At 40.3% G+C, this 18461-nt stretch overlaps 2 protein-coding genes across 4 annotated transcripts; both read right to left on the bottom strand.

Moving 5' to 3' along the window:
- Positions 1–1461: 1461 nt before the first annotated feature.
- On the bottom strand, positions 1462–12633 carry elmod3 (ELMO/CED-12 domain containing 3). Of its 2 annotated transcripts, XR_010930899.1 has the most exons (14): positions 12542–12633; positions 10662–11485; positions 9800–9871; positions 9595–9669; positions 9433–9502; positions 9003–9065; positions 8809–8897; positions 7993–8116; positions 7755–7877; positions 7323–7453; positions 6640–6716; positions 6404–6531; positions 4814–5593; positions 1462–4733 (listed from the first exon to the last, which is right to left on the bottom strand). XR_010930899.1 is itself a non-coding variant. In XM_067605401.1 (13 exons), exons 2-13 carry the CDS (start codon positions 10695–10697, stop codon positions 5343–5345), a joined length of 1239 nt encoding a protein of 412 aa, XP_067461502.1. In that variant the 5' UTR covers positions 10698–11485; positions 12542–12633; the 3' UTR covers positions 1462–5342. The 2 variants fall into 2 exon arrangements, 1 of the variants encoding a protein (XP_067461502.1); XM_067605401.1 differs by having other exon boundaries at positions 1462–5593.
- A 1482-nt stretch (positions 12634–14115) lies between these two features.
- star (steroidogenic acute regulatory protein) lies at positions 14116–16894 on the bottom strand. 2 transcript variants are annotated; one of them, XR_010930900.1, is made up of 8 exons: positions 16664–16894; positions 16293–16400; positions 15933–16063; positions 15637–15795; positions 15304–15488; positions 15028–15121; positions 14222–14856; positions 14116–14190 (listed from the first exon to the last, which is right to left on the bottom strand). XR_010930900.1 is itself a non-coding variant. In XM_067605418.1 (7 exons), the coding sequence occupies exons 1-7, from the start codon at positions 16725–16727 to the stop codon at positions 14737–14739; spliced, it is 861 nt and encodes a 286-aa protein (XP_067461519.1). In that variant the 5' UTR covers positions 16728–16894; the 3' UTR covers positions 14116–14736. The 2 variants fall into 2 exon arrangements, 1 of the variants encoding a protein (XP_067461519.1); XM_067605418.1 differs by having other exon boundaries at positions 14116–14856.
- Positions 16895–18461: the final 1567 nt, after the last annotated feature.

Below are 18461 nucleotides of genomic sequence, written 5' to 3' on the forward strand. Positions count from 1 at the left end.
CATCCTGTGTGTGCTGTGATTCAGCAGGTCCACCACAGCTCAGTCATCTGGCACTGTGGGACTGGAGCCATGAGTCTGATTAAGCACAGATGTAGAAGTTTGCAGCACCAAGATTCCTTTGGAAGCGTCCCAACGTCATTGACCCAGCACCAAAATCCCCCTTTATCTGATCAGTTGCAAATATTTCAACACTGGAGTGGACCATGGAAATGCAATGGGAGACCACTTATGACAAATTATGGACAATCGTACCTCAGTGACGTCTGAGTAATTTGTTTCACTGATGAAAGATGGAGCACAGACTGAGGAGCCTGGGACTGTGGTTGAGACTTTAAACAGTGTCTGCACAGCAAGCCAATAATAGTGCTCTGTCCTAATGATGTTACTCTAGAGGAACTTAAGAGGGTCACTTCAAATTAAACAACCAAAGAGATGAATAAACAAGAATTTAAAGGCTTTAAATTTCACAGGAGTTTAAAATGTATTGTGTCATGTAAAATGTAAGTGTTCTTTGTACATATATGTTTTTTACAGTAGTAGCTTCACTATTGCATAAACCAACCTGTGAATTATGCAGCACCTGTAAACTGTAATATGTTAGCTCACAGCTTTGGTTGTTTTAGTTGTGGATCTATCAAAGTGTGCACTCTAGTGGTTAAACTACAGAACAGCTAGATTGGAGGCCTACTACAAACCATATGTTTCCCAACTCCAGGTTACATAAGTGAATGTTTAACATGTGGTGTGTTCATACCGGAAAAGTGATCAGATAAAGTTACTCAAAAGAAATGAGCATGCAAACTGAAACACTACTACTGATACACGTTATTGTTCAACAATATGCACTACACGAACGAAAAAGGGGAATAAAAATAAAACTAATTTCTAAAGGAGGAGAGAAGATAGTAAGATCTTAAAAAAATAAGTATTAAATCTCAGAAAATATTTTGCTGTCTGTTAAATTTAATTGACAATAGTGCTGAAATGATCAGTAGATTAATTGATTATTAAACTTACAGAAAATCACCAACTATTTTGATAATTAATCATTTAAGTCAATTATCAAACAAAAATGCCAAATATTCTTTGTTTCAAAAGCTTCTCAAATTTGAGGATTTACTTCCTTTCTGTTTTACGTCCTTCTAAATAGAAAGTCACTGGTTTTTGGACTGGTTTCCAGTCAAAATTAGCAATTTAATAAATTACACCTTGAGCTCTGAATATTTGCATTTTTCAGTATTTTCTGACATTTTATAGACTGAACCATTGATCAAAAGTACATCTTAATGAAAACAACAGTTAGTTGACTTAATTATACTCTTGTAATTTGTAAACAGTATACTTACTAAACTAAGTGCATGGAATTAGTATGCAGTATGCAACTGGGACACAGTACACACCAGTACAATTATTCATAACAGAGAGTTGCAGAGGATTCAGTGATTCCATAGAGAAACACAGTCGTTTTTAAACAGCATTTATTTAGCTTTCTCCATACAATACATTTAATGTACAACAGCACATACTGTATTCTGAAATAACTCTCAATATAAAATAGGGCTTCTACAATCAAGGTACAGTCATAAAATGCTCTGAGGGACATGACGACGATGGCAACAGTAAAACACCTTCATATAAAGCGCAGGATATTGAGAGAAGTGATTGTATTTGCCGAGCTGCTGCTGTAGGAAGCAGAACTTCAGACCACACCTCTCAGAGCATCCGACATCCTGCAAGAACCCGTTTTTCTTTTCTTTTTTTTTTCTGTTTTTTTAAACTCTCTTGGTTCTGGTTTCACAACTGAGGAGATTCCAAAATCGATGATCAACGCATAAGAATATGATCTATTACAACTGCTGAAAATATAACTTTTGGTAATATGAGAGGATAAATCAGGCCTTGTTTGGATACTGAATATATACCAAGGTCAAAGCATACACAGTATAATGGCTGCTAATCAAGCCTATATCTTTACAATCATATATTGAACTGTTTGTTTGTGACCGTAGCTGTAAAGACTGGATTGTTTGAGTGTTTTCCTGACATCAAACACTTAAAACACAGCAAAAGTATACTGTACTATCACTGAAGCCACAAAAAAACCAGCTCATTTCAACATGGTAAACATCAGCCAATTATAGATTGATTTTAAAAAGGATTTCTTTATCTGCAGATGTGCATCAGAGCGTGTGTGGGCCTATATAGTGTCTATAATGTGTCTTTAAATAGTATACACATAACATTGACCAGCTTTTTGTGTTAGTTTGCTATTACGTAGTGCTTCAGGTGTCGAATATACACATTATATAACATATCCAATTGGTATGAGAGAAGGCCTAAGTACAAGGAAAAGTAAAAAGATAAGAGTCTGACTGAGAGGCCAAACACACATCAGGTGAGAGAGAGAAAGGAGAGATTTGTCTTAAGTCTTGAGGTAAGCAATGTGTTTCAGTATAATGCCCTACAGACAATCATACAGTTACAATCATTAATTCTCTATATACAAACTTCCTGATTTACATACACTGTACTGCTCCTCAGTTTAAAATTGAATAAAAACTAAATGTGAGATCGTATCTGTGGTGCAATTTTATCAAGAGCGAGGAGGGGGAGTCTGACTTCACGAAGCCTGTTTCATGAGGTGGGTGATAATGAACATTTATGGCTATTGAAGATGGCCTGTTTCCTCTTGCATACGTCACACATACTATCAAATATCTACAACAGTGCAAATTTTCCTGATCGATCAAAACACTCGCAAACAATTGGCAAAACTACATCAGCTCATTTTTTCTCAAAGTTATACGGTGGAGAAGGGAGATGGCGTGTGAGCAATTATCTGAGTAGATGTTGACATTGAAAATTTACATGCCTGTATATATATATTTTTTTTTAAAAATATGTATCCTTTAGGCCTGCATGTTTTAGGGGTCACATCAACTCTGTTTAATGCCTTACATGAATGGAGGAAGTCCACTGTGGCACTGTAGCTCAAATGAAAGGAAAAAAAAAAAAAAAAAGCACTCCACCCCACATGGCTCCACTGGATGTAGGCACCGTTTTTACTGTTACCTTCTTAGAAGACAAGGTTGAGCTCAATAACACGTCATCCCGCATCTCTCCAAAACATACGTTCAACAGCTGCGCCACCTAAACGTGTGTCTACTGATGGAGGCTTAATGCGAAGATGAAATGCATGTGCTATAGTAGTAACAGTTTGCGCACTCATTGACACTACAGACTGTAACTGAGACGTGACATCAACAAGCTTGACGAAGAGGAGGAGGCTATAGGATGCTACAGTACTAGTGCTACCTGAACATGCTACAGATTGAGACTACAACGATGGGAGACGGTTTCACATTAGCACAAAGCAGGAACCAGCTTTGCTGAGGAGCTATACCCATTCTAGGCCACAGAGCCGCTGAAACCAGATGCGTCCAGAACCAACATCTGTTTTTTTAAAAAAAGCAAACAAAAATATGTGTTTTTTTGTTTTAGGAGAAATTTTGTCCTCTGAAATTCTATGTACCGTTTTGAAATGGAAAAAAGTACCGTCTTTGCAGCTTGATGGATCAAGTACTTAGTAAAGCTGGCTTATTGTGTGCAGAGGAAAGCACCCCATCTGTAGTCAGTTCCTGTCATACGACACACACACGCACGCACACACACACACACACTCACACACACTCGCTTGCACAAACGCACAAACCCTGAAGTTAGAAACGATTTCTATCGTCACACAGCACTATTTGTTTTGATTATCATTGAGTAAGAGCTGGGATTGCATACTGTACCATACATCTCCTAGGAGAGGCACCCTTCATCAATATCAGCTCATTCATTTCACCACACACACACACACACATACATACTCACACACACACACACACACACACAAGCCTACACACACACACACACACACACACACACACATACACACTGGAATAAATTTTTAACTGGTCAAAAAAAAAAAAAAAATTACAATCACATGCTTTATAACGGAATGTAGAGAAAGCTCATACCAGACCTTCGACTTAAGCCGGGACCACACCAAGCACACAGACTCTGTTATGAAGTATCTTCTTGGCTTTAACCACGAAAAGCTGAGAATGTTCACGAGTCTTTTTCAGATGTTCTGGTGGAATTTAACAGTGTTAAAACTCCCTCTCACGGTCACTCAGCCATCAGTTTAATAACAAAGTTCTGAAGTGCTTTTATACATAACTATGAAGTTATGACGGCTGTCCCTTCGGAAAGGACTAAAATAGTTATTTTTAAAATTATTTAAAATATATCCCCCCGTGTTAAGAGGGAGCTCTGGACCTAGTCTATCAGACCGCTGTCAACTGACACCAACAACTGGCTATGCTGCCGCACACCTGGACAGGAGGGCCCTTTCTTGCACATTTTTTTACATCTTTCACGACATTTACTTCTTTCATGCTCTAATAGAGAATGCAAAGTGATCAGACCTTCAAAGCAACCTGCATTTGAAGCCTGATCTGTAAGAGAGAACGGCGTCTACTGGTGATTTCTGCTCTCTGCTCAAATTATTCTGTAACCTCTCTGGCTCTCCACTCATGCTGAGAGGAAACCTGCTCTTGTTTGCTCCATAGCGGGGCTTGAAACTGGTTACTTTTTTTTTTTTCTAACCACCCTAAAGTTAACAGAGCGTTTGATAATATGCCTGATGATGACGCTCTTCCACTGCATTACAGGTCGTTAGCATGCTCGTGTGATGGAGCAGTTTCTTGGAGTAGGAGCGAACACCGACCCTTTTAAAAAAAAAAAAAAAGCCGTTCCATGCCACGCTCCTGCCTCTGCATTGCTAACACACCCTGGCTGAGAGATCCTAGAGACATATCGTGTACATCGTGGACTTCTAGGCAGGCAGAATCTAATCACAAGAACATGGCAGCTATTGATTTGGCTACTAAATGCACACAGCAAAGTGCAAACATTCACTTTCTTGGTGTTTTGTGACATCTTGTGTTTCTGACCTGCTTCAGCTCTAAATTTGACTGTTCTCTCTTAAGAGAAGTAAATTAATTACAACCCCCGCCCCCCACCCAAAAAAACCATATAACTCTGAAAGACCCCCCAAGCTTAGTCTGATCAAAGTGCAGCACTCCAGCATCAGTGGAAGGAGCCGAAATGTTTGAATAAGTTCAGACAGCAGGTCCTAGATCAGGGTCTGGTGGGTTCTTCTTCTAGCTCTCTGAAAGTAAGCCACTCACAAACAGGATTGCTCACACACACCCAAGAGCACTCACTCACTCACACAAACACACATACATACACGCGCGCACACACACACACACACACAGACAGAGTCTAGCTTAGATGAGTCTGGCCTCTCCCTCCATGTCTGGCGGTAGATCACACACTCCTGTGAAGTGCATCTCCTTTCCCTTGCTTCCCTGTCCCGTCCCGGCTCTGGCCCTGCGTTCGCCCAGGCTAGGAGAGTGCTGTTGGGCCTGAGGGTCTGGCGACGTCCCACGGGGGATTCCACCTGCCCGCCTCTCTTTCAGGAAGACCTCTAGTCGGCGCAGCATCTGCTTGGGGTTCTTTTTGGCAAACAGCTCCACTTCTGAAGGGTTAGAAAAACACACCAACAGAGGGACTCATGTTGGGAAGACAATCTGTAGCAGGCCTGTGACACCAATACAAGCGATGACTTCACACCAGTGCAATGCAATAAAAAACTGGAAATACCACCTCGCGGTTGTATGCATCTGCCAACCAGTCAAGTTGCAGTTTACATCCATGTCTGTCCAGACTCATAATATTTGCAGTTAAGACTTTGAAGGAATCTAATAAAAGGTATTAAGTGTATTTTCTTTATATGTCTTCACATGTTTGGCCAAAAAAGCTGATTGTGATAGACAGTAGACGATGCTTCAGATATGGATGTTGCTGCAAAGAAGCTACAAATTCTAAAACGTGGATGCTTCACACACATCTTCAACACGGCAGCACAGAAGATCTAAACAATCACCACAGTTTCAAGGTGGACACCCAAGATTAGTGTCACCCATTCAGTATCCGACCAAATGTGAAATATTGTCACAACCTCCCGTTCTGTTCCTGAGTTATGGCGTTGAATAATGGCCAGAAGTGTTTTTACAAAACATTATGATGTCACATTGAAGTTGACCTTTGACCTTCTTGATATAAAATGTCATCAGTCATCATTTTATCCTATTAGACATTTGTGTGAAACTTTGTCATAATTAGTGTATGAATTCTTGAGTTACGGCCAAAAATGAGTTTTGTGAGGTCACAGTGACTCTGACCACTCAAAACCTGATCAGTTCATCCTTGAATCCAAGTGGATGTTTGTGCCAAATTTGAAGAAATTCCCTGAAGGCGTTCCTGAGATATTGTGAATTATCTTTACCTTTTAGTACAAAGCCAGAGTCAGCAATGGTCTTCTGTTGGGTCTTCCACAGTTGGTACAGGTGCAGATACGTGGCAACGTAGAACTCATTCAACACACCGACCACTTGCTGACGACGATTGCACTCCCTGGTAAGAGCAAAGGCAGAGAGGAGAGTAGGTGTGAAGTGATACAGTCTGATGCTACAACAGAAGGTAAGGATGCCATAAAACAAAAACGGAGGACTAGTGACTCACTTGGACAAGGCTTCCTCTCTGAGTACTTGCAGAGCGATGCGGGTCATGTTGATTGACATCACACTGAATGGAAAGTTCTAGACCAGAATAAATACACGAGGGAACTTAGAAAGGCTACAAGGGCAAGTCCTAAAACATGCTCATCTTAATTTGATCCCTGAGGGGAAATTCTCTTCCTCACTTTAGTTCCCTCTGCATCAATCTAATCCCTGAATGAGTCATTCAAAGTGAACATAAAGATAAAACACATTAGGGCAGCAATCATGTTCATTATCGATTAATCTACTAATTATTTTCTCGATTAACTGATTAATCGTTTTGTCTATAAAATGTCAGAAAATAGTGAAAATGAAAACAATTTCCCAGAGTCAATGATTAAGTTTATGTTACAGTAAATGTCTTATTTTGTCTGAACAACAGTCTAAAACCCAAAGAAGAAAAGCATTAAACCATCACATATGACAAGCTGAAACCGGAAAATCTTTGACATATTTGCTTAAAAAATGACTAAAACGATAATTCTATTGCCAAAATAGTTGCTGATTAATTTTCTGTCGATCGACTTATCATTGCAGCTCTAAAACGCATCTCAAACGAGACAACACAAGTGTGCAGTCATGCATGCTGATTCTAGCCTGAGCGTACAGCCTTAGATGGGTGTGCTGATTATGAACTGGTGGTACCTGTGTAGGGTGTTGTGATAACTTGTAGATGTCTCTAGCCAATGGTAGAGTCTCTGGATCCATCACAAAGTACAGAGTATGCATCAGTCCCAGGAAACCAGTGCCACGGAGGTCAGTGGCTGGATCTGTACCTAAAGCACAAAAAAACAATCCAGAAAAGAGAGAAAGCATTCAGTCATAGTGTTTCCCTGTTTGGGGAGAATACTGTCAATAATCGTGGATATAGATTTTTTTTTCTAAAATAGATGCAGCATTAACCTACCACACAGAAACCTTCTTTCACTTTATTAGTACATTTATTTAGAGCAACATTTAATATTCTAGAGACATGTACCGCATTGAAATTTGTTATGAACAACTAAAAACCTTTCACATCATGAAATTTAAGAGCAGAACTTCACTAGCGAAGTGAAGAGTGTGAAGGTGTTTTACCCTGAAAGCCGATGTTTTCCCAGTGCGTCCCAAAGCGAGGACAGTCCAGCCTGCTGCCAAGCAGCCTCTTATAAATGGTCTGGAGAACACGCATGTGGACTGTCTGGCTGTTGTCCACATGGCCTATGGACAACAAACACACGCAAAAAGTAAAAACCAGTGGTTTACTGGAAACACTCATGAGTTTTACACCTGGTGGGGATGATTACACAACCCAACTCGGCAAACAGACACTCACACTGTGCGATGGCAAAGACCAGATCCCTCTCCTCCAGGAGTTCCCTGTGCAGTCGTGGCGGTCCAAAGAGGAAGTGTGTGATTGCAGCGAGTCCTGTCCTGCGAATGGTTGGCTGGATGTTCTTCTGCAGGTGGGGGTGGGGATGAAAATAGAATACCACTATAGAGTAGAAGTCGTGATAACTACAGCACAGTTTCAATCCAATTATTCTATTTATGTCTGGACTGAGCAACAGGACCACATGATGCTTTTTTCACTTCGCTTTCACATTTCATGGCGCTAGTTTTCCAGCTGTAGGAGGCAACACTAGATGCAAGTCTTTCCCTCTCTCACCCACATTCTGTAAATTCTTTAACTCACTGAGCAGTGATCCAGACCTGTATTAAAGACCTTTATTCCTAATTTCCTCTATTTTATAAGCACATTTTATCATTTTATATTTAAGCAAGAACCATCACAGTTTTCTGATCTGTTCCTGTTTGCTGTGTTCATTTGTTGCTAGTGTTCACTGTTAATGCCAAGTCAACACTTCCTCCATCTGTTTCATGTTAAAATACTGCCACCAGTTACATTCACCTCCTAAGCTACATGGCTTTTACTGTGAACCATCTGAACCAAGTGCTGAGATTCACTGAAAGTGTCTTAACCTTGAGAAAGAACGACAAAGTAGAATTTACAGAGTGAGAACCTTTTCCTTAATCAGGGGCCAGACTTGATTTGTTCCAACAGACTGCTCCCCCTGCTTTTATTCGAGAGTTGGCCATCACTTAGATAACAGCTTTTGTTTAAGGATTTATGGTATGCAGCGTTCCTTACTAGCAAGTCCCCGAGGTCTGTGGTCTGGAAGTACTGCAGGGCTTCATTGAAGGAGATGAGCGGGGTTGGGTTTGAGTCCTCTGTGAGAGCTGGAGGATTTTTTCCAAAAACATTTTAGCAACAAATTACAGACAACACAATCAAAGTCATCATCATCTTGATACAAGCAGGTGAAACTGACAGATGTATCTGACCTGGTTGGATGTTCTCCAGAGCTTCCCACTCCTGTCTGGCCTTTTCCAACTCTACATCTTCTTCTGTGGAGAGAGAATCACAAAGGTGAGGTAAGAAAACTAAACTAATTCACTCAACAGTGTAATGCACTCTTACACGCACAAACCTCACAGGCTTCAACCCTCAAATAGCATCTACTCTGCCAAGGGGCCACGGTGCAATGGCTGACACCCATCAAGTTTATTCTCTGTCATAAATCCTTCCTATCTAACAGACCTGCATCATCCAGAGCACCACTGAGACCCTTCTCTTCCTCCAAGCAGGCAACCTGCACTCCTGAGGGAGGTTTTACCTGCAACAGCTGCCTGGTATCTAGGATACACTCACAAATTCCTTTGGGAAGAGGATGCAAGACAAAGGAGAGGTTGTGTGAGAGTATGTGTGTGTTACCTGCAGGCTTCAGCTGGTCCCCTCCGGCTGCCAGTGTCTGCAGAAGACCATTCTGCTTCAGTGCTGAAATCTGCACAATTACCAAACAAAGGATTATCTTACATGCAAGGGGGACCGGACCACGGTGGTTAAAGTGAGATACTAAAAATGAAATTTAACTACCGGCAGGGATCTGAGCGGTGCGCTGCCGTTGGTGTTGTCTTTGACATTATGACCGATAATCAGTCCATTCATGACCTGAAGAGAAAAATGAAAAAAGTTTAAACTGTTTTTAGATAAAAAGGCTTGATGGGAAAAGAAAATTACAATGAATGAAAGTGAGACAAATGTCCCATCAATGAGAAGTGATTTTTTTTGCTGTACTCACAGGCTTATGGTTGGAGTGTCCATTGGTGATCTCCTCTAATGGTTTACATTCATGGGACAAACCGTTCAGGCCCTAAGAAGAGGGTAGCAACAAGGCAGATGCTTATGACATGCACACAATATAAAAATAGTGCAGCTCTCACTGCTGTAAGACAGGTCATTCATGATCACTGAATGTCTCATTATTTTCCTATTTTTTTAAAGTCCTGGAATTCCTAATATCAACTTGTAAAAAATACAAAGCAAAACAAGCCAAATAAACTCTCAGAGACATGCCAGAAGTTGCACATTTGCACTTCTCTGTTTTACTAGCATACTTCCTGTTTTGATATATTTAAGCATTGGAAATTAGGTAATTTAAGGGTGTACTTCCTTTGAGGAAGACTGTGCCCTCCCAGTTACACTGCATTCAATGAGACATGAGACATACACTACTCATCCCACTGTTTACAAAAGAAGCAATATACAAGGATAGAGGCCAGGGAGCAGGAGGTAATGTTACGGCTAGAAAACCAAGCTGAGGAATAGCTGCCGCCATGGCAACGTGCCAAGCAAGCCAGACCAGAGATTACAGCTAACGCAGAGGGGGAACTGTTGACCTAAACACATGTGACAGAACTGATTAAACAGATGAGCTCTTAATTGTTTAACATTAAACAACAGTGCAGCACAGGAAGGGAACATTTCTCTATGGGGGTGACTACATCAATATGGCAACAGTAGTAAAAAGCGTCTACTCTTATTTTGTCCGCCTACACAGCAGGTGCGGCTTGCTGCTTTAATGGTGTTACATTGCTGTAAACCCGAACACTTTAATGAGATTAAATTTTACAACTTTAAGACCAAACATGAAAGAATATTACCTCAGGGTGGGATGTGACATCAATGTCTTCTTCCATTGCATATGAGTGTGTTGGCTGGCGAGCGTGTTCCTGATCCTGGCCTCTAAAGGCTTCTGAAATCACGGACTGAAATGGGCTGATGAGCTGCTGCAAGGACCACCATGGTTTCTGTAGTGCACATGTGTAGTGACTGCGAGTATCTATGCTTTTCCTCTTTTTTTCCTCATATACACAGAGAACCTAGTGTCCACAGTCACCAGTTTGATTTCACAAAACTGTCACTGGCAATAGAAATCCATGTTGCACACATCATATTCTCTTTTTTCTGTGTGATACCGACGATTGTGTGGTTTTGACGGCAGCCTGGTTTTGTTGGCTACTCCAAAAGTCTAACCTTGAGTGTGTACACGGAGAGCAATGTGCAGGTATCAGTCTACAAGAGCTGACTGGAGGAAATGGCTATCCATCAATATACACGTTTCCTGGAAACCTCCCTCCTTCCTCTCCTCCACAGATCTGCTTGGCCACTGGGTTTACTCCTCAGCCTCATCAGAGGTGCACAGAAGCTGGATAATGACATTGCTTTTCAGGGCTGGGCTCTCCCCGTCCAAGACGCTTCATCACTTTGGCACTCAAGACAAATCCAATGAGCACTCAGAGCTACCAGTACAGTTTAATTTACTACATACATCAGAGCTGTGTTATGTCTTCAGCCTCACATGAAACTGCAACACACGTCCAGAGTAAGAACTGCAGGTGTCCGGTGAGATGTGGATCATGGATGGGGTTCTTGTATGGTCAGAGTCCTGAGGAAGGGCTGTCATATGTACACAATATCTGAAAAACTAGGACAAGAAATGTAGTAAAGTTAACAAACGTTTTAATGAAGCAACACACAAATCCAAATTTACATCTGTGGCTATGCATAAACAGCAAAATATGTGTTTAACTATCTCAAAATTTAAAAAAAAAAATGCTGCTATGAACTTGATTTACAGCACAAATTTGACACCATTGGCAAAACAACCTAAATTCATTGTAGGACGAATCTGAGGCACTTACACTTCATTTGAGTCATGCTACTTTATATTTCTACAATTCACTTCATGTATTTGTCAGCTGTAGTTACTGTGCTTTAGTAATTAAGGGTTGCAATTCAAAACATATGAGTTCATTAAATATGATACATTGTTATAGATTAATATATTCAAACGGTATATAAATTTGATACTTTCACTGTATTTTGCTAATTAAAACGTGTGTACTTTCACCTGCATAATATCTTCAAAGAAGGACTTTGGTTATAATGGATTTTTTTTTTTTCCAGTGAGGAGATTTTAAGACACTTTAATGTTAAGGTCTATTGCAAAACATGTAGCATTCAATCAGTGCATAGTAGAAGCAGTGTGTCATGACAATATGACAAAATATGTAGGATAAGTTCATATTTGACAGTGACAGTTGTCTGCTGTAACATCTACAGCAGCAGCCTGACGTCGCCTAGATAACATTATCCGTAGCAGCCAACAAGCTAGCAACCCCGCAGGCACAAAGACGCAGCTACAGCTTCATCTCCAACCAAAGACTGCAACGCCTTCACATACTGCATGAAGCTGGCCTCATTTTGTGCTACACAGTCAAACGATTAATGTCATGAAAATTAAGTGCGGTTAAGTAGCTGAGACCCGCCTGCTAACACAAGAAAAGCCAGCTGTCCGGCTAACTAACGGGCTAGCTATAGCTCTATTGAACTGCAACGGGGGATGGAGTCTGTGCACAAATGCGACAGCAACATGCGGATAAATCTGCTTTTGTCTTTAAAATATATTAAAAACCCTACATAACAATGTCTGTCGTAGCCTGTCTGAGATTATTATGTGATGTGAAGCATTTAAAAGTACCTCAGTTTCTGATTGTTTCTCCCTCCAATCTCAGCTTCCCTTCCCCCGTCCAGTGGCCACGGTAATTTCAAATGCATCTTGGGAATTGTGGTTTCCTGTCGGACTCTGGGCTCATTACGTCATCGCTCTCCGGCTCGGAGAGCAGGGAGGCTGTGACCTCCTTTTCAGTCTACAGATAATAGCAGCTCACAGATATATCTTTACACAAAATACAGTGAAAAGTATATTTTTTCTGTTTTTTTCTTGTTTGTTTTTGTTGGGGTTTTTTTTTTTTTTTTTTACAGATAATTGTGAATTCATTAAAACTTCTATAATAGGCTATGGGATTTTTTATTTTGTCTGAATTCCCTGACAAGGTTTTTACAATTCTTGTTTTTCCCCCATAAAGTGCAGGAATGTTCCTACATTTCTCCCTGACACAGAAAAAAAAAGCTGATGTATGAGTTGAATTTCAGTCAAGGACGCACAGATGGATATTGGATGCAAAAAAAGAAAAAAAAAAGAAGAAGATTTAATCAAGGCTGTCATCAGTGCCAAGGATTCAATATGACTGCCAGATAGCTTGTTTTGTCTTCCTGGTCCTATTACACAACTTATCTGCACAGGACAATTTTCCCTTTCCTACCCCAGAATTTCTGCTCTCCTTTTATTACACAAATAACGGAACAAGATCTCTGAGTGTCTACAACTCTCCTCACATCTGCTTATGTTCAGATTTGAGGGATTTCAAGCAGATGTCAATTATTACCCTCTGGAACATTCTTTCAAGGAAAAAAAAATGTTTGTTTTGCATTAGTCAAGCCAGCACTCAGAGCTATTCTGCTGAAGTTTGTGTTTTTTAGGGCACGCTGGAGTCAGGCTCAACTGAAAAGGGAATTCTCAAAAAAGTTTATGGGAGAAAGTGAAAAATGGCTACCACTGCTCACAAGTTATTGTCAGCGCACTTCCTATTTCAACTCAGAAACTTCCCTCAGGCTTTAGCAGTATGACATAATTACATAATTTTGAGGTAATGCTGTTGAATATCTTGCAGCCAATTTAATCATGTGCGACAGAGAGTGAGACCTCCACTCCTCAATTTAAAAAATCCTGGTCCCTGTAGTCAGCACTACATCCAAGAAAAAGAGCTGTTGCAAAACATTTTGGATCGATCAAGTCTAAACAAAATAGGAAAAATGTTACACAACTGGCAATGAACAGATTTCCTGTTTGGGATAAAATCCACTGTTACTTGATCTCAGGGAATGTGCTGCTGGCTCACACCAAACTGCTCGCTGCTGGGCTCCTCACACATCTGAATGGCCAAACACCTGCTCTCTCTGGCAAACTGTCAGTCCGAAAACCCATCAAGGAACAGGAAGACATTTTTTATGGGCTCTATTTTTCACTGTTTAAAAAAGAACATTTAAATTCATCCATCTTCTCCCTGTTGAAGTGGAATATTTGTGAAATCGCTGTACAGTTTCCAAAAAGTTTTTCTGTTCATTTGTATTTTTTTTTGCTTGTGTATTTTCTCCTCTGTGTAAGCAAGTAAGTATGTCTTTATCTTAACAGTGAAGCAAGACAAAATAAAATGTTTTATGAACTTTTATTGAAGTTCTCATGCATCAGGAAAGGACAGAGTAATTATTCTCCTTACTGCTTTTCTGCTTCTCTGAAAGCGTAATAAAAGCATAAAACCATAAATATCAATGGCATTGCAATTGTTTATTCACTTGGCAGTCATTGTAATGCAATGCAACTGTGCAATATCAATAAATAAAACACTGAAATAAAAGTGCAATTTCACAGCAGAGGGATGGACACTATCTGGGGTGTTATCACATGGAAACAACAGGCAGTTTATGACATGTTTTACCGGCTCAGTGTGTCTGCCAATGCAAAGTGGAGTGATCAGAAACAATCATGGCACACAATGTGTAAGACTGATGTCGGTGAGTCAAAATCTCATGACAGATTTTCTATTAACATGGCCAAGAAAAACATACATTTTCCAATTGAAACCACGATCTGTGTTCAGATTTTCCTAAAATCTTAGACAAGCATCATCTTCATCTGATCTCCTTAATTTCATCAGGATTTTCTTATTTAATTAAGCAGATAAAGCAGATTTATATTATTTTAAAATGAGAGGGGGTTGCTCCTCTGCCGCTGCTGAGTGTACTGCTGTGCCAAAGCTCAAGAGGCATCTTGTGTCAGCAGGCATGAGCCATCTCCATAGAAACGTTATTAGCCATCCTTTGCCTGAGGTGGTTGGCAAAGTCCACCTGCGTCTGAGAGAGCACTTTGTTTATGATTGTCTTTGGGATCCAGCCCTGCAGACGACAAAGACAAAGCCAGTGTTAGATTGAGTATCATGATGTTTAGTATTGGAATATTATGACATATATTTTATGTTTAGTTACTGCCAGTGTAACTGAATATATTTCAGTGCAAACCAGAGCAGTAACTGTGGAAAAGGAAGTGCAGAGAATGCTTTTATTTACCTTTAGATCTATATTTAGTAACCAGGTGAACTTGGTCTTATTTGGGTCTTCAGCGCAGGGCTTCATAACTATGCAGGTGGGCCCATTCTCCGCTCTGGAAAATGTAATAATCAGTGTTAAGCATCAGCTTAAACTGCATTATATCATCCATCCATTGCACATAAAGAGTGTGTATCCATTGATTTCTCAGATTAATTTACTCCTTAGATACATGAATGCATGCACATCCCATAACAAGTTAATTATTCTCTCATTCTGTGACTCCCTTTGACTCACCTCACCACACCCCTCTGCTCAGGCATTTTCGGGTGCTGAGTGGACATTCCAGCCAGGAAGCAGGAAGAGCCTCGACGCTTGGCACAGCGAACGCTGACAAAGTCCCTTGGCCCCACAACGTTGCCAGGTGTCTCTGCAGACACCTCATGGGTAACCATGGTGTCCTGGCCAATCTTTTGAAGGATCTGGTGGATCCCAATATGACATTTTAGCAACTGTCTTGCATTGATATGTTTGTTTTTTGCATATGTGGCTTTCTGAAATGATGTAACAGTGAATTTCAAGTAGCAGAATCTATTCATATGCCGACACCTGCTGCTGCCTCTCTCTCACCTTGACCTGTTTGACATTTGGGTTCCACTCCCCCATTTGCTCCATGTTTCCCACAAGCTCTTCGTAAAGACTGTCTGGGTGCTGCTCCAACATCACCTCCAGCTTGAACACCTTACCAATGTCAGGCAACATCTTACTCAGGACTTTGTCTCCATTCGCCTAAAGAGGAGTGTAAACAAGTACAGTAATCTCTCAAATTTGAAACAATATATGTTGGATATGTCTCTTACAAGTTGAATAATTTAATACTTCAGTGAATCATTATTCTGATTTTTGAGTCCTGTCTTGATACTCACAGCCACAATTTCAACGGTCCAGCCCTCTTGTTCGCTGAGGATGCTGATGGCCTTCTTCAGTGCATCCTCACCTTGCTTCACATAGGACATCTCCTCCTCGTTGTACCCTTCCTCCTCCTCGATCCGAGAACCTTAAAATAAAGCAGCAAGGAACTAAAACATATCAGTAAACTTCTAAAACAATGTTTCTGAAATAAATGTCATAAAACAATGTCATAAAAACCCTGACATATCTGTCTACCTCTCAACCAAAAACTCTTATATTATGAAGTTTCATAGCTCTCATATAAAGTCTGTTACTCCATGGAAACACTGTGTGAATCCGTACACTGACTCAAGTGAGTCAGTGTAATAACTCACTGAGAAGGGAGCTTCGTCGGCGGACTTGGCTGATCCATTTACTGGGGCCTGGACCTGCCAGTCTGTTCAGCTCATGGTGAATGGCCACCATTGCATTCTTTCTCAAACCTGGGAGACGGAGACAAACAACACCCTGTTACTACAATGTTAAATCCACTGATTACACATACAGTGTATCACAAGAAAGGAAATCACAAGAAAATAAAACAACATGCAATTGTTAGCCTTATTTAGTCTTCTTTGATTCGTTTAGCCATTCTGACTCTGGGCAGAACTCCACTGAGAAAAATGTGCATTTTTAAACTTAATGTAAAACAGAGAGGAAACTAGGCCAAGGCTGTGCTCAATGCCTCTTAATGTCTCTCACTCACCTGTCATGTTCCTCATATGCCGGTAGGAGATGCCAGCACACAGTTTGAAGGTTGCAGGCAGCATTTTTCTGTCACGAGAGTTTCTTGCAGCCTTAAGAGAACTAGAAAACTTGCAAAGCAAATGAGATTCAAAAATCTGGCTTAGTTGTAAATCTTAGAGAGAAGTGGACAAGCAGCTGAGAGTGCTGCAGAGAGGACTTCTGAGAGGATTTCTGTCTGTAGACGTTTGAGTGTGTCTGTATATATAAGAGCTCTGCACACAAGGCCACTGTGCTATCACCACGTAGATAAACACACACATCACCTCACTGTTCCAATGGCCATGTCGCCAAGGTTGCTTCGCGGACACGACGAGCATGTCTCTCATAAACACTGGGTCAGATAACGTCCAGTGCCCAGGTCTACTGTATTGCTCAGACACACACACACACACATACACAAACATTCTCATACCAGTGGGTGACATAGGAGTGAGCAGCCTCTCTACAGTGATGAGAGTGCCAAAAGAGAGGTCAGTGGGAGAGACCCTGAGTGACTCATCCATCCCTTCATGGTCCATTACAGCCTAAACACTCGCTGGAATTTGAGGGCAGAAAAATTTTCCATTGAGTTTGGCTCGTTTCTTCCTCAATTCTTTGCTTCAATTATGATTGATATCTTAGTTTAGCTAGAAGCATATCTCAAGTGCCCATACTTAACATTGTTTCGTTACCTTGATTTCTAATGACTTTTCTTAATTTTGAGAGAATTGCTTATATGTTTCAGAAGTTTGCATTACTTCTGTTTGAGGTCTCAGCTGTAAAACATGGTTGTGTACAATGGTTTTTTATATGCTCTATATCTGTGACTGATACTGACAGTCATTTTTATGCAGAACAACCCCCACAAATCCTAAATGAGTCTACTAGAATTTCTGTTATTGGCGATTTACAGCAGTTTGTTAATAAAAGGTCTACCAAGGTATACCTTCATTATGTAGAATCACATATTGTACAGGTCTTTGTCTGTAAATGGCTTTTGGCAAAATAAATCAAAAGAAAGAAATCAAACATCAAATAAAACATGAAATATTTCTTTATTTGGTGCAATAACAATGATTTATGTTAAATTTCATATAATTGTCATCTTTATCAAATGTACAAGCCCAGTTTATGGCAAAGGGAAGGGTTGACACTGTAATATCTTTCCACATATTTGGTTTTAATAAGATCAGACAACAAGAAGAAAATATTTGTGAGAATCCAAAAATGGGGAAGTTAAGCCAATGTCAACAAAACACGAGGGTTAAAAGTGAATCCAAAAACTGTGTTACAGTAATAAGAAGCAAAAAGTAACATTGAGATATATTTTTGTCACATATTATTGTAACTGCTACATTTTATTATTTGCAAGATGATAAAAGATATATATGACACTGTAAACAGGGCATTGCAGTGATCAAGCATGTACAGCATACTCAGCCAACCTACCCTGTATATATAAATGTTAAATTAAACTACTCAATGAGCATTAATCATTGTCTAAAAGCAGCCTCATCAGTGTTTCCATGGCGGTCAGACTTGTAAAACACATTACATTTCATAATGTCGGCATCCAAACATCAACTTCACGACTCTGCTTCAGTCTTTCTGTCACTAAGATTGAATCACACTCTGGAAAAGGCGCACCACGATCTGTTAATAACATGTTTTGTCAAGCAGCTCACATGTTTTGACAACCTTATTCAGTCCGTCCAAGCAAAATCCAAACTATCTAACAGCAATATTGCCTCAGCGAGTTGCGCGTCAGACACACACTC

This window comes from Thunnus thynnus, chromosome 2 (genome assembly GCF_963924715.1).
Source record: "Thunnus thynnus chromosome 2, fThuThy2.1, whole genome shotgun sequence".
Taxonomy (NCBI): domain Eukaryota; kingdom Metazoa; phylum Chordata; class Actinopteri; order Scombriformes; family Scombridae; genus Thunnus; species Thunnus thynnus.